Source organism: Stenella coeruleoalba (assembly GCF_951394435.1).
Source record: "Stenella coeruleoalba genome assembly, chromosome: 13".
NCBI classification, from domain to species: Eukaryota; Metazoa; Chordata; class Mammalia; order Artiodactyla; family Delphinidae; genus Stenella; species Stenella coeruleoalba.
In genome coordinates, this window is record NC_137159.1 from 52640286 (window position 1) to 52657040 (window position 16755).

The window sequence follows — 16755 nt, forward strand, 5'->3', positions numbered from 1 at the left end:
TTACACAGCAGAGAGTAAATGTAAATTATTAGCATTGCTTCTTTGTCAATATTGATCACAACAGTATGGTTGGAACAAAGAGCGTTGCCTTTGGGATGATCCCTGATCTCAGTTCACAGAATAATCACTGTATCACCGGGGTGACCTGTGTGCTTTCATCTCCTGTGTACTCCAAATACTAGGACTAACCAGTCTTCTCTCAAAAGCTAAGAGCCAGAATTGTGACCCACCCAAAAGGACGTTCCTGATCCTTTTATTGCCTTCCTAACCTTGTTTGTCTTTCCTCATTTTCACTGCCATTACATTTACAGTATGTTCTTTGTATATCCTAGTGGGCTGTCTTTAAACTTTCTGGCATAAAGCAAGATAAGAAAAACAAAAAGGAAGAAAGAAGATGAATTTTACTTTTAGCAGTGCTGGCTATGACATCATTTCTTCTTTTCTCTGTAATGAGCCGGAGGGTGTGTGTGTGTCCACAAGGAGCTGTAGAGCTGGGGGCAAAGTGGGCAGCACATGCCCCAGCAGCTGATGTGTTCCTTCAGGGACACAGACCCAAGGTTCCTAGGTCTCCTGAATTCCCAACAAATACCCCAGACACATTTTCATGTTAGATCTCCTAATTTTTGCCAACGAATTCAATTAAAAATAGAGCAGCCTGGTTGAATGGGTTGCACGGTCCTCCAGTTTGTGGCCTCTATTTAGTAAAGCTGTTTCCACCTTTTAGGGAAAAAGAAAATCAAGACCCATTTGCTTTTCAGGCACAAATGATTAGCTTCATGACATGTAAAAATGGGAAGCCACTTGGTTCCTGGCCATTCCCTGGTCCACAGGAGAGAATCATGGCAGCAGGCTGGCCTCTGCTACTAGCATACAGAGATGGGGAGCCACCCAAGCCTCAGGTCGAATGCCCCCTCCCCCATAATCTGGTCCACCACCTCATCTAAACCATGTCTGAGGGAAAGCCGCTTCACTCCTGAGGCCGTCTGCATATGTAAATGTATTATTATTAGTTTTTTTTTGCCGTACGCGGGCCTCTCACTGTTGTGGCCTCTCCCATTGCGGAGCACAGGCTCCGGACACGCAGGCTCAGTGGCCATGGCTCACAGGCCCAGCCGCTCCGCGGCATGTGGGATCTTCCCGGACCGGGGCACGAACCTGTGTCCCCTGCATCGGCAGGCGGACTCCCAACCACTGCGCCACCAGGGAAGCCCCTAAATGTATTTTTTAAATGGACTAAGTCCCTCAGACCAAGAGGCATTCTGAACTACCAACTACAGCTGAATTCTGTCAAATCCACTGCTTGATGGAATTCAACTATTCCCCGTCTCTCCTTTTCCCTCGTAACTGTTTCCCAGATTATTAAAAAATCCACAGTTTTACAAATTCCGTTTCAAGAGTCGCTTTGGAAACTCCTATTAGCTACCACTAACCTCCTCCCTCACACTAGAAATACTTCAGGGATCAAAGGAGTTCAGCCAGCTACAATTTGTCTGTACATCAGTGGTTTACAGGAGTCTGCAGACTCAGCCCTCTGGGATCTCCTTTACAGGGGAGGGCAGGTATCCCTGTTCCGAAGAAGCTGTTACCACACTTGGAACACCTGTTACGGTGCTTTTTAAACAAAATTTGGGGGCTTCTACCTGAAGGTTCCTTTGGAAGGCAGGGCCAGCTTAGAAACCTACAGAAGCTTGAAAGGGGAACCCAAGATACAACTCCCTGTATCCCCTGCTCCCACAGAAGCAGGGAATGTGGTCCCTGATAAAGTGGGGAGCTTGTTGAGGTGATTTTCAAAGCTGCTTCTACCTGTGTATTCCATGGCTCAATCACTTGAAGTAAAACTAAAATATTTCAAACAAGACTTCCTGACCTGGGTTCCCACTCTTAGAGCATGCATGGCACGTTGTCTGTGAAAGGCCAGCTAGTAAATATCTTAGGCCTGGTGGGCCATGGGGTCTCTGTCACAACCACTCCCCTCTGCCGTGTGGCACGACGCAGCCCTAGGCAAAGTGTCAGTGACTGCGAGTGGCTGCGTCCCAGTCACACTTTATTTATGGACGCAGATATTCGAACTTCTTATAATGGTCAAGTGTCACCATTCTTCCTCAACCACTGAAGAAAAAAGTACAACCCATTCTTAGCCTGAGGGCTGCACGAAAAGAGGCAGTAGGTTGGACTTGGCCGGTGGGTCAGAGTTTGCCAAGCCCTGTACTAGACAAGGGACTTCAGGACTTCCGGGAACCTCGTGAAATACAATCCAGTGTGTTGTATGTATGGGCACTTTTGGGTTTTCCTGGAGAGACTTCACTGCAGCAGATTCTGGAAGGGGTGGCAACTTCACTGCTAAGTTAGGAATCACAGATTTCAGTTTCCCCTCAAACAAGGCCTGAAATTCTCTGTGGAACAATAACTCTGAGGAATCCACAGAGAGCAGAAAGCCCTGAGAAGCAGTCTCAGGACCGTAAATGTCTCCTTTCGCTCAAGTCCCTCGTACCGTGGAGGCCCCCCACATGGGGCGTTGCCTTGGGCCCGTGTGGTGCTCCATGGGAAGGCTGAAGGGTCCCTATGAAAATGGTTGGGAAAAGTCCCCCGGACGCAGGCTCTCTGTCTAAGGCTATTTCAAGACCAGGTGGAACCATTTGTCTCGTAGTTTTAGCCTCACAGACACAGCATTTCTTCATTCCTTTTAGGGAAGGAGACATTTCTGGGCAGTTCTGAAGGGCGGTGCTGACACCTGTCTCCTGAAACCCTCCCAGGCCTGCCCAGGTCCACACGTGGACACACCTTTGGCTGTGACTATCTGCTGTTAAAACGTGGTAAAAAGGTATAAAGCATACATTTCAGCCAAGATTCATTTTGGGCCGTGTGGTCAAGGACGCACCCTCACAGTCTACGGCACTCACTGGCCCTTGACGACGTTCAGTTTGGAGTTTTAAATGGCCTAGAGGTGTCTCCAAGTGCCCCAAGAATATTGGCTCCCTGGCAAGGCAAGTAGCATCTCGGGGCCACCTGCATCTTCTGTCGCTCGCAGTACCCAGCTCACAGCCGGGCCTTAACTAAGTGGACCCCGCTGAGTCCCCAGGTGACAGCCCAGAGCAAGAGCTCTTCTCACACAGGGGAGCCCGCCCCCTCCAAGACAAGATGTGAGAAGAAAGGAATGCCCGTTTCCCTCTCAAATGCTGCAAAGGAGCTCGGAAACCATTCCTGAGGCCAAAAGGCCTCCATCCTGCTGCTAATAAGAAGGGTCTGGAACTGCTATGTGGGAAAGAAATGCCCCTTCCTAGAGAACTAGCCCCAACCCAGGCTGGTCCCCCTCACATACCTTGATCGCCCTGTGCCTCTCTTTCTTTGCCCTCCTTGTAACTGGGGCTAAAAAGTGACTTACTCAGTAACTGTCTCCCGCACAGGCTAGAGGCCCTGCTCGGGGGCCTGCCGTGTACTTCCAGCAGCGGCACGGCTCAGTCCCTCCGTGTGGACAACATAATAAAGCTCAGGGATGGAGACCTGCCTGATGCATTTAACCTCACAGCTACCCCAACTCCCACTGCAAAGACTAGCAAGCAGCTGGCCCAAGGTGGGGCCGCACGGGGTGGAGCCAGGATTGGATTCAGCCTGTTCTGACCCCGGGCCGGGCCCCTGGTGTGTGCCGTCCTGCCTCCCGCTGAGAGGCGTCAAGGCGGTCACCTGTGCAAAAGGGCTGAAGCGCCGAGCCCAGCCCGGGCGGCCAGCCACCGGCTTCCACCAATAAACCAACCAACCGACCAACCAATCAGCCAACAAGCAAACAACTGCCCTCCGCCCTGCATCCCTCAAAATGCACGAGGCTGCCGTCCCCACTAGGCCCTTGGGGGTCATTTCCTAGGGGTGAAGGGGAAGACAGCCCTTCGAAATTCTTCGCTATGACCAAGAGTAAGAAATACATGTTATATATGACCTAGTGGACATCACCTCATTCCACCGTCCCCAAGAAGAGATGCAGCTGCTACACTTTACCCTCACCGTATGTGATGCAGTCTGTGTTCTAGCCTCTCTACTTTGTTCTTTTCTTTCCTTTTCTCTTCTTCTCTACTCGACCCAATTCTACCCTATCCTAGTCTTCATGAAAAATGTTTTCTGCACCTGACCCTCTAAATTGATTTTACAACCCACTGATGGGTAGACCTGGAAGGAGGGCAAAGGGGCACCAAGCAGGGATGTCTGGAGCTGACAATGTGTAGAAAATACAATGTCGCTCTGCAGGAATAAAAAGCCTTAGGAGGAGACAGCACCCTGCCTGCTGTGGCCTGCCAAGGCCTGAGCCCCGGTGCCAGGCTCCGCAGCGAGCTGGCCCCACGCAGTGGGACGTGCAGCAGCAGGCCCCATGGCTGCTCCTGCTGCAAGTGGGCAGACGCACAGCGGCAAAGCCAGCCCCGCTCTGCCTCTAACCGGGGCCCTTTTTCATTTATCATGGACTTTTCAAATCAGTGTCATTGTTGACAGCTGTTGAGTTTAGCCACTCTAGGGATGCTTTTGGGTACTCAGTGAAGAAACTTTCCAATCAGTCCTGGCGAAAGCCCTGATCCTGCACTCGACAATCCCCCACTCCAATCCCCCGCCCCGTATTTATGAACATGTCCTGGATGGAGATCAAGCTCTCTTGGCCTGGGACATATGGTTGCTCTGCCTACTGGCTTTGAAGCGGGAACTGTAAACACGCTAATAGATGCCTCTCAAATCACGATGAGGTCACCCACCTTCTCTTACCATTCAACAATTTCAGGTTTCCTAATGCAGGATCTTATCACCCCAAATTCCCAGGCACATACTGGCATAGCTCTTGGGCCATAAAAGGTGAGAAGAGAATTTTGAGATGGAACTAAGAGAGAAACATTCTCTGGAAAAACACTGTAGATCTATAGAATTCATTCATTCATTCCACACAGATATATGAATTACTACTATGTGCCAGGAGTTTTTGCTGAGGACGCAGCTGTGAACGAAACAGAAGCACATCCCTCCCCTAACACATTAAGCAGAGCCTGCTAGTAGTCTTTGCAGTTGGGTGATGGGCACATGGGGATTCCACTTGTCTCGCTACTTTTGTACATGCTTGAAATTTTCCATAATAAAAAGGTAAAAATATAAGTCTCAAACACGTGATGCTGAGTGAAAGAAGCCAGACACAAAAGAGTGCGTACAACATGACTCCATATACGTGAAACCCTAGGAAACAGAAACCTCCTTTCCAGGGACAGAAAGCAGATCAGGGGCTGCCGGGGGCAGAGGCACCCGGGAACTGCTTGGCTATAGAGATGTTCTTTTTTTTTTTTAAGAAGATGTTGGGGGTAGGAGTTTATTAATTAATTAATTTATTTTTGCTGTGTTGGGTCTTCGTTTCTGTGCGAGGGCTTTCTCTAGTTGTGGCAAGCGGGGGCCACTCTTCATCGCGGTGCGCGGGCCTCTCACTATGGCGGCCTCTCTCGGTGTGGAGCACAGGCTCCAGACGTGCAGGCTCAGTAGTTGTGGCTCACAGGCCTAGTTGCTCCATGGCATGTGGTATCCTCCCGGACCAGGGCTCGAACCCATGTCCCCTGCATTAGCAGGCAGATTCTCAACCACTGCGCCACCAGGGAAGCCCTAGAGATGTTCTTTACATTCATGAGCCGGTGGTTACATAGGTTTGTTAAAATGCATCAAAATAGACACCTTAGGGCTTCCCTGGTGGCGCAGTGGTTGACAGTCCGCCTGCCGATGCAGGGGACATGGGTTCATGCCCCGGTCCGGGAGGATCCCACATGCCGCGGAGCGGCTGGGCCCGTGAGCCATGGCCGCTGAGCCTGCGCGTCCGGAGCCTGTGCTCCGCAACGGGAGAGGCCACAACAGTGAGAGGCCCGCGTACCTCAAAATAAATTTTAAAAAATGGACACTTTAAACAGGTAACTTTTCAGCTCTGTAAATGTTATTATAATAAAGTTGATTCAAAACCTGCAAACATCCCCGCCCTCATGGAGCAGGTTTACACAGAGTGCCTGGGGCTGGGAGAAACCTTAGGGACAATGCAAGTCCCTCACTTTACAGGAAAGGAGAAGAGAGATTCAGTGCCTTGTTCAGGGTTTCACAGGCTCTCACAGCAGGGACCTGGACCCAGCCCCGTCCAGTGTTTTCCTCTTAGCTCACTGCCTGTGATACAGAGTCGGGGCTAAGTTCTGAAAGCTCCTGTTTTGGGGTGAGGGTATTCTGGATCATTCAGTGGAACACCCACATCCTAGGTACCTGGGTACCTGTAGCCTGAATCTGCCACACCTCCCCAGGAGGACCATCAATCCTGTCGTTTCCAACACTAGGGGAGGCGCCAGTTAGTTGCGAGGAGAAGGAAGGAGCGGCTGAAGCTCCCAGTCAAGGTCTGGTTTATTTTCTAAGTCATCTCAGCTGACAATCCCCACTCCAGTCTTATCTGCCCATCTCCCTACTTCAGGCAATGATCTTATTTCACTGTCCCCATCATTCTGGACCCTCCTCCACACCTAGCTGGGCTCACACACCTGAAATACTCCACTGACATCCAAGCTCTGTGCTCAAGAAAACCCCTTTGGGGGTGGAGTAGGTCTCAGAAAGGAGGGACCCGAATAACATGCAGGCTCAAAAAGATGCAGGCCTGTGAGCCAGGTCTTCTCTCTTTGAAGAGACTGAGGTTGATGAACAACCTTAACGAAGCTTCACTAACCCAATGTGTGTTTGCTAGAGCTTGGAACTCTAGAATAACGTCTGAGCGTCAAGCTGAGGCCAAGTCCAATTCTGTTATCACCCTTTATCCCAGCACCAACAATGGGGAGTAAACAGGGCACTGATCCCCCGAGATGCAAAACTGGGTTTCCAAGAGCTTCCCTCCGCTATGACAGATGCAGCCCTGGAGTTTCAAGGTCCTGGACTTGTAGGCTGGTGTGGACGGGGGAACCCTGTCAGGTGGCAAAATGTCCCTTGGTGCCTACACCCTTCAGAGCGCAAATGCTGGCTTGAGGGCTGGAGGACGCAGCCCCTCCATGGGAAAAGCTGGAGATTCTATCTGCTTTTACTTTGACGCACATTATCCAGCCTCTGACCGCTATGCCCCCCCCCCCCCCCCCGGCTGCAGAACCACCCTGTAGCCTTCTCTGCAGAGGCAGGCAGGAGGGCACTGCTCAGCCAGCTACGTGGCCCTTCTGGACAAGATCTTCTATGAGACCTCGGGTGGGAAGTGGGTCCTGTGACCCACAGAGGCCTGACTGGGGAGGCCATCTTCTTCGTGCCATCTCTCCCGTTCCGTCCTCTAACCTCGACAGGCAAGCCTCAAGACTCCCCACCCAGAGTCAAATCCTGAATTTCATCCCATTGCCTGGTATTCTTCAAGTACTTCGTGTTCAGTATCTCCTCCTGCCATCTAAGCTCCTCACGTCACGCGGTGACTTGAACGTGTTTGTGTTCGTAGGGGATTCTTTTCTATGTTTACCTCCCCCTCCAGGCCTTCCCAGAAGGCACAGAGCACATGCTCACTAAATACCCATTAAGAAGAGCTGATCTGAATCCTGCCTTTCCCTTTTCCCTTTCATGCCTTGTCCCGTGTAGTTCTCTCTTCCCAACCCTTCCTGGCTTTCTCTGCCAAGATCCAGCAACTCTCGAGAACCTTCTCCGATGGCCCCTGCTCTCCCCACTTTCCATCAGGCACAGCCTAGTGGGTCCCATGCTCCCAGGCAGGATGTGTGTGTTACCTTAAGTGTCCATGGGGCAGGGAGGAGATTAAATTCCATATACACTAGTTTGGTGAATCCATGAAGGCGAATCCCAACCTCACAGCTATTAAGTCGTAAATAAAAACTTTGGAGCTTATGGAAATGCCCAGCCTAGGGCTCAGATCCCTCCCCTGGGGTGGGTGCTGGGAGGACCAAAGCAAAGCACAGGTGGGCCCTCCAGCCCTTGGCCACAGAGACGCTCCGCAGTCAGAATTCCCTGACGGAGTAATCTCTTGTGTAGAGTCAAGGACGCCCCACTGAGGCTGCTTGGCTTAGAAATACCTGGGAAGCTGTGACTGCTACCATTTCAGGGCTGGGGCACTGAGAGCCACACAGCCCTGCTCAGCAAAAACACTGCCGAGACCAAAGGCAAGAAGAGTAAAGCTGGCGAGCACGTTCACAGAATAAAAGTTGGGGAACCTCGGGGGTCTTCCAAGGGGCAAAGGACTGGGAATATTGGCATCTGGGGTGAGTAACTGTCTTGCAGCGCCTCCTTTCTAGCACTCTCCCAGCTCAGACCAGTGGCTGTGTCAGAATTAAGCCCAGGAGGCTCTCGGGCAGCGTCTGAACTGTGTTCTCTGCCCGTCTCTGCCTTTCTGCCCTGTATGGATGGCTGTTGCCCTGAGCACAGGGTGTCATCCCTCATCCTGGCCCCTCCACCCCTTTGGGACAGAAATATTGTCCAGACTGGCCTCCCTCAGCTTAGACCCCCACTGTCTCCGTCACTGACAGCATCAGCGCCATCCCCAGCACTCACTGTGTATGAAGGGCTCTCCTCATCATCTCACATCGTTAGCTTTTCCTCTCCTCACAGCAATCCAGTGTGGTAGATTTTGTCATCCCCATTCTATGGATCAGCAGACTGAGGCTCAGAGAGAGGAGGTGACTTTCCCAAGATCCTACAGCCACAGTCAGAACCTGGCTGCATCTGATGCCACACCCCAGCCTCCAAATACCACGCCACCTCCTGCAGTCCTTAACTCTTGATTCTTGGAGTCTTGGGATAAGAGGGAGAGGGGCTTTAACAGGCTGGGTTGGGGGTGATGAATGGAGAGACAGGAACTAAAATTTACTGAGAATCTGTAGTATGCAGAACATCTGAGGTTTCTAAACTAACCCTGGGGTAATTCTGTGAGCGGGTGTCCTCAACCCCATTTTACACATAAGGAGGTCGCGGCTCTAGGCGGCTGGAAGTGAATTCCCAGGTTCACACGACTATCCTGGGACAGCAATTTTATTCCTACCCAGGCCTCTCTGGGGTGAAAGCGAGTGCCCTGTCCACTTTTCCATGCCATCACCTGGGCCATACTAAAAACAGGTTCCTGGACTTCTCCCATGCCCTCCAGCCCCGGGCCAGCATCCTGGCTCTCGGCGGGACCCTGCAGCCTCTCGGAGGCTAAGGGCTCTCACTCTGGCACGGACACAGGCCAGCGGGATGTCCTTACATGTCTGCAGGGACCGACTGGGCCCCATTCCTGCTCTGCCAGGTGGAAGGTGAGGACAGCCTCTCATGGTCCCCGGGGCTCTGTCTTCATGGTTCACGCTTTCAGGAGGTCCCTTGGCCAGTGGGCTGGCTTTAGGGGAAGGGGCTGCCTGTTCAGCAGGGCTCCTCCTCCGGCCGCTGAGTTGGTGAGGGTGTGAGGGTCTCAGGCCCACTTCCCAGTTTTCTCTCAGCACAGCCCAGTCATGCAGGAGCATGCAGGAAAGGCCTCCCTTGGGGGTCCCGCCATGCAGTGTGGATGGCTGGATGGAACAGATCATGAGGTTGAAAGGGGCCTCCGTGTCACCCGGCCTGAGGGCTCACCTACCTGGAAAGACTCCCCACTCTGGAGGCCTTACCTTAAAGAGGGACTTTCACACTGAAGCAAACTTGAAAAGAGAGAACACGTACACAAAGAGAAGTTTACTTGGCTGGCATTTCCCTCATTGGCTTTGGCTTTCACTGAGGACAGCTAGGCTGCTGGGGAGGCAGACCTCTCCCTCCTCTGCTGGCTTCCCCCCCATTCCAGCGCCGAAGCCCCAGGAGCCATAATCTCAGAGCCTAATGCGTTTGGGGCGGGGGAGGCGTGTGCAGGAGAGAAGCCAGGAGTGAGCAAAACACCTCCAAGATCTACAAGGTTGGATGATGCCCTTCAACCACACCAAACACATCACTTCTCTCCCCTACAGGCCCCAAGGAAGGCAAGCCCCATGGCAACACGAAAGCTAAGTGGGCTCCTTTTAATGGCAGCAAATGGGGCCGCCATTTTGGAAGCAAATCCCCAGTGGGATGGACCAGTGAATTCTACGCCTGGCGACTTTTTCCAGCATCAAAGGCCGTGGAGCCAGCCTCGCTGGCTTTTCTATTCCCCCACCTGTCCACTGCTGTATGCCCTGCTCTGAAGCCAGCCACCCCCAGAAAACGGATTTGAGCGCATGACGGCACCAGGTCTCCGGTTTGGTGTTGAGAGCACACTGCTTGTGCAACGTCAGTCGAGTATGTGGGTGGATCAAGGGTGGACGGGAGGAGCATAAAAAGGAAAGTGGAGGAGGGAGAATACACAAGATAAGACGGCTGGGAGGAAAGATGAGAAGGAAATCTCCACGCAGAAGCAAAAGCCACTGAAAAATATCCTGGGGTGGGGTTAGTGCAAAGGGATGAAAAGCTGTAGGCAGGAAACCCAGTGGAATACTGACAGCTGGCGAGTCAGTGCAGTGGTTAGATACGGAGGCTCAGGCGCCAGGGAGCAGAAGTCTCAGCTCAGCAAACATCTCAAGAAGGCAAAGGCCTGGAGGGGACAGCAGCCAACTGAAGTACGGGATGGAACCTGCCCAGAGGCCAAATTCCAGCTACGGATCTGGACAGTGTCCTGGGTGATATCTTCAGAGGGGCGAGGCTTCCTGCAGAGGGGATGGAAACCAGGCCTGGGAGCTGTTCTCCCGCCATATCCTTAGCCCCTGTGGGGGTGATCCAGGGACCCCCGCCTCCAGCTGAGCCAACCTGGGCAGAGTGCAGGCCTGCTGTGCCCACCAGCTGTGGAGGGGCTCCGTCTGTGCGGGGGAGTGGGGACGGTCAGGAGCTGTGGAAAATAGGCCACTACGTCTCGTCTCTTCGTAACTCCTAGACTGGATGACATGACCTCACCCAGTCTCCCCCCAGCCAGACAAAACCAACTCCTTCCTGAATCAGACAGGCAGGATGCCCCCCAGGGTGCCCAGATTCAGTAGGGCCAGCTGAGGAGTGGAGAGCAGCTGCTCAGAAGGAGCCTGGGCACTAGTGGTATCCTGGTGTGACGTCAGTGGGGCATGGGTAGGAAGCAAGACAAGCTCTGGAGTTCCCTCACGAGCCCCAGGACCTCGACCGAGCGCCCTGGGGCTCTTCAGACCCATGAGATAGGGGAGTCTGTGCATCGCTTTCCTTGCTGCTAAAACTCATGCCCAGTGTCTTCTCCAGGCCACCACCAAGGTGCATGGCTGGAGATGCCTGCTCATAGACCTGTCCCCTTCCTTCTCACAGTGGCTTTCCTTTAACTCGGAGTCTGTCCCTAAGATCTAAGAAACTCACACCATCCCTGGCTGCTTGTGACCCACCATCTTGGCCACTTGTTCCCAATGTCAGGCTCCAGACCAGCTTTCTTTCCTCCCTCCGACAAAACCTTTCTTCTGCTGCTCTCCTCGGAAGGCATCTGATGTGTCCTCAAGTTATGTGATACCTGAAGCCCACGGGAAGCCTGTCCTGTGTTGGAACTCCCTGCCCCGTGAACAGAAGATGACTTCTGTGGAGACATGCCTCAGCTTCCCAGTGTCTCTCCAATGACCTCTTGTGTGTGGCCATCTATTCTGTCTGGGGGTGAGGCTGACCTTGCTTTTGGAGCACGGAGCCATGCTCACCCCTGGCATCTGAGCCAGGCAGTCCCACACCCCCGTGGTGAGTCCTGAGATGGTTAGAGGGGGTGATGGCTTATAAACACCTGTGTGAGTTTTCACATGGGCCTTACGGCGCTTTTAGAGATGAGAAACACAGTATGTCCGCCACTGCAGTGGGCTTTAATTCAACTTAAAATCTGTTTCTGTGGTACACAAGCCCACAGATGGCTCAGGGTGGTGTCACGAACATGTTTCAGAAACGCGTTTGCATTTAAGGGTCAGATTTGGGACACCTTTCCAACCTGCTGACTAGATGAAGACTGTTCTTTTCTTTTCCGATTTTAGTATTTCTCTGGAGAGAAATCTCTAGTCCCAAGGATATAGCTGTGATCAGAGATCTAAATAACCTGAATACTTCTTGAATGACCTACAGCCGAGAACTCAGTATGGATCAACATTACTCAGCTCCAAATGCGACCAGAAACACCTCTTGTACACACACGTAACACAAAGTTTCCCTTCTTACCCTTCCTTTGGATGTTCTAATTCTCTCCTCCAAACTGAATTCACACCAACCAAATAAACGCCCTCTCCCCTGACCCCCAGCAGTGCTGAGGATGACTCTGGAGGTCTGTGGGGGGCGAGGAGGAACACGCACAGAGGATGGTTTCCAAGGCAATGATGGACTCAGTCTTTAGGAACGCTAAGACAGCTCTGAACTCGGTGGGAGCTCCTGGACGGCCCCTGGAAGCCTGCCTGAGCCCCTCAGCGAAGGAAGCCAGCAGAGTCCTGCCCTCTGGCCCCAGGCTGGGGACCCGGTGGGAGGCCCTGGGAAGGGAAGCGCAGGGCCCTTGTGCTCTAGGTAGAGAGGTAGTCCCACCTGACCCACAGGATGGGCTTCTACTGCTGGTTCCTGGGGGGCCGTCACCCCCTGACTGCAGGAGCACCTGCACCCCTGGCCAGGGGCAGCTCTAGGAGCGGACTGGGTCACCTGCTCGGCCTCCTGGTTCACGCTTCATTCCTCCCCCTTCCTCTGTCTGGTTCCTTGCCCATCCTGCAGGTCCACAGACATCTCACACTTGTCCTTCCTGCCCTCCCCGTACTCCAGGGAAGCCAGGGACTGCTCGAAGTGTCGCTCCGCTCAGGTCTGCATTTTCACTGGGCTCAGAGTTCAGACTGGAGGCTGGAAGCTCCACTGAGGAGCCCCTGGCATTGCTACGGCTTTGGGAAGAGCTCCTGGAGACCAGAGCTACTCGGGTCTTTGGCCATCTCAGAGGAATCACCTGCACTGGATCTGAGTGATGATCTGCCACTATTCTACCCCAGTGAGAGACCCTCCTCTGCGAATCCATCCTTTAGAGCTTCCTTGCGCCTTTGATCACAAAGAGCTTCCCGAATTCCTTGCTTCCCTGTGGCCTCTCGGCAAAGTCTGCCTCTGCCCCACCCAGGGCCCCTCTTCCCTTCACACGCTTTGCTGATGGTCCCCTGGCGCTTGTCCCCTCCAGGCTGCATCCCTGGGAGAAAGCTGCTCCTCAAGTCCTCCCCCTCCCCCCCCACAAGGCTAGTGTCCAGTCCTTTTGTTGAGCTGGTGTCTAGACTGGAGTCCAGGTCATCTTGCAGACCTGCACTGGCCGATTGGTCCCTGCTCTCGTCCCAGGTTCCTGCTTGTTGGGCCTGGATTCCTTACTCAGTTCTACGTCTCAATTTTCTTTGGGTTGATTAAGTTAGATTGAACCTAAAATAACATCTCACCCTCAGATCTGAGTCTTTGGTTTCTCCTCCTCTGCCTGGCCTCTGGTCTCCTGCTTCCCCTCACTTTGTCTGGGGAACCTTGTCAGCTCATCTTGTCCTTAAAGGCCACCTTCAGAGACCCTCGGGATGGGGTGGGGCGGCCTTCAGGCAGGCTGGTACCCGCGGTGAGCCCTGTCCTGAGCCCACAGCATGGGCTTTTGGCGTGACAGGCCCCAGAACTGTGGGTGATGCTAGCAAAGGAAGAAGGTAAAGCTGAACTTAGCCTGCTCCAGGCTGTGTGCCAGCCAGTGAAGATCATGAGCACCCAAGAAGGAAGCCGACGAGGAATGGAGACAGGACTGAGTGTCCAGGGCCCGTTCACCTGCCATGCTCGCATCTGGCTGAGGCCTGGACCACACCCTTCAGCTGCGAGCTACCCCCGACATGAAACATTTCTGAGAAGCACCGCACTCTCAACCACTGCCCCCCAGAAAATGTCTTGGAATACAGTAGATTTCCTCTCTGATGATTCCCTAAGCACAGGAGGGTCTTTTCTGTACTTGGAAGTGAGGAAGAAGGGGTCCTCTGACAGAATGTGGGGTGACTGAGGGCCGAATGGATAATCTCAGGTCTTCCCTGCCCGAGACCCCAGCCCCACGACTCTGGGGCTCTGCCCTATAACTTCCTATGTTACACACCCTCCCTTGCCCCCAGGACGCTACCCAGCTGGCTACCCAAAGTTTCAGTCTAAATGACTGCCTCCTTGGGCTAGGATCCAACAGAGATAAGAATTTCCCCCCCCACACACACAAACACACACATGCACACGCATGCACACCCACACCCACACTCTCTCTCTAAGTTTAAGGAGAGCACCGCCGGCCCTCTCCCCTTCCAGCAGAAGGTCACTGCCACAACACGGTCTCTGAGTTAAGCCCGGAATCGACAGGCCTATTCCTTTTTCCAACCTCTGAGCTTCAAACACCTTTTATTGCACCCTCCTCCGACCGGCATGAGCACAACAGGCCCAAGAACCTGGAAGGAGTGTGTGCTGAGGCTGGAGTGAAGGCAGAAGGGAGAGTGGATCAGAGAGGGCAGAGATGTGGCCTAAAGAAACAGCGTCTTATAGAGCCAGCACCCATGGGCAGCCCGGGGGACAGTCTTCTGCAAACGGCCATCTCTGAGCCTCAGCTTCACGCTCTGTGCTCGCTCCACAGAATGACTGCAACCATTAGTTACTTAACATTTTTCTTTAAATTGACTCATTTAAAAAAAACCTTATCTATAAGGAAACCTTATATTGCTACCACACATGGAAAACCAGTATCATCTATAATTTTTGATCAAGATAAATAAAATTTGATTAAGCTACAAAAGGTTCTTCTGTGTCCCATATAAATCATCACCTTGGTTACCGCTACCGGTTACGTGTTTTCGACACTAAACTCCCAGGCCCGAGGAGACTCTCTTTTAGGGGGCCTCTTGGCGACCTCCCGCCCTTGTCATCTTGGCTGTAAAATGTGCCCAGACCCCCGCCTCTGCGCGTGGGAACCAGGCCCGCCCGCGCCGCGGAACGAGCTCACGGCCTACTTACAATTCGAGGTTTGAAGGGCGGCTTGATCTTCTTCTGCTCCAGGAGCAGCCAGTCGATCTCCTTGAAGAACGGGTGCTGCTTGATGGCATCCTCGCCGTTCTGCGCCGCCACACAGCCCAGGCGCTTGTGAGGGTTCTTGGTCATGAACTGCGGGCATGAGGAGAGAGATGGAATCAGTGACAAAGGCCCGGCAGGCACAGGCTGTGAGGGGAAGACGGAACTCAGCCAAGGCAGCATCTTTAGCGTCACCTCCCAAGCCCACTTTCTACATTTTCGGGGGCTCTGCCCCTCAGGGTGCTCTTTCATTCTTACACAGAACTTACTGTGCGCCAGCCACCGTGCTACACGTAGTATTACATATACGTGCATTGATTCATGTCATCCAGAGTGACCCTCTGAGGTACTATCATGATCCCTACTTTATAAGTGAGGTAGCTGGGGCACAGAGAAGTTAATTAACTTGGCCAAGGTCAAACAGCCAGCAAGGTATCAAGTCAGGATTAGGAGCTCAGACTCTCTGACCCTCTGATTCCCCCTCAGATTCTCAAGTCTTCTCATCAGGGAGACTGAGGTCTGATAAACTCACACTGAGAGGTCAGCAGTCCTTTTTGAGGGAAGGAAAGAAGATCAGATATTCATGTAAAGGTCAATTATCAAAGGCACCTCCTCCTCTTTCCTTTTCCTGGACCCAGGCCCTCCTACTTTTTAAAAAAATTTGACTTTGTAATCTCTAGCACAAACCCCCACATAGATTAACAGATAAAAAACAAGAAAAAGAAAGGCTTACTTCTTCTCAATGCCTGTCTGTAAAAAACACATTGATGTGTTTTGTACTTTTTGGCTGGTGTCTTGTGACCTCACACACTCAGGCGAAATGATTATTCCTGTTAAATGAGTCAGTCCTGATGGCAAATGTTAATTTCACTGAGCAGACGTATAGTAACATAACCTTGAAACAAATCAGTGCTGGTAGGTGGAAATATTTCTGATAGCCACCCAGAATAAAGGTAGGGGTGTGTGTGTGCATGTGTGTCAGAGACTGAGTATTATATTTCATGGGGTGAAGGCTGAAAGTTTAGATTTAAACAAAGGAACCTAAGAGGACAAATTATAATCCAAAGGGATAAATCTATAATGATAGCATTTTAGGCTTCATCAGCAAGGGAGGTTCTCCTGGGCAGCAGGAGCCTCCTCCTGCCTCCTGCCTGGCACCCCTGAAAGGCAGGGGAGCCACGGACGAGAGAGTGAGGGGTTAGGAATGGTGCCAACACACTTCATCCTTCTAATCGAACAGCTGGCAGAGGGCACCCCTGCTTACCCACCCCTGATTCCTATCGCCCACAGGATAAAGTCCATACCCCTTAGTTTGGCACACACAAACTACTCAGTCTGTAGCCAGTCTCTCTTGCTCGCCTACTGCATCCTTTACTTGCCTGGTCCAAGGCCCCTCTCTAGCCCCTAACTATCCTCTAAGAAATAGTCAAAATGCTGCCTCCTCTGTGAAGCCTCCCCAGATTCACTCCATGGACATCTAAGACACCATGCTTCTCGTTTATTTAAATTATAATTTGTCTAAACATCTCTGCTCCTTGGTGAGCTCTATGATATAGGAATCAGTTCTATCTTCCCAGCATCTGGCTCAGTGCCTGGCTCCCACTGTGCACTCAGTACACTGAGATGAGTGAACAGCAGGTTGAAGGCTGGGCCTCAGGGCACAGTGCTGAGGAAGGGAGACAGCAGGAATGCCATTACTGTTGCACAGGTTGTGCACTGCATAACTCTCTGGTGCAAATGGCCTTCTGGAGAGTTCTGTGTGTAGGCAGCGAACCTCAGAGACACAGA

At 52.4% G+C, this 16755-nt stretch overlaps 1 protein-coding gene across 1 annotated transcript in view; it reads right to left on the reverse strand.

Annotated features, from left to right (window-relative positions):
* Positions 1–16755, reverse strand: part of PRKCE (protein kinase C epsilon) — a 510565-nt gene that overhangs the window by 12183 nt on the left and 481627 nt on the right. The window contains exon 15 of the mRNA XM_079940859.1: positions 14914–15060. Coding sequence (XP_079796985.1) covers positions 14914–15060 — 147 coding nt within the window. The remainder of the gene's footprint in view (positions 1–14913; positions 15061–16755) is intronic.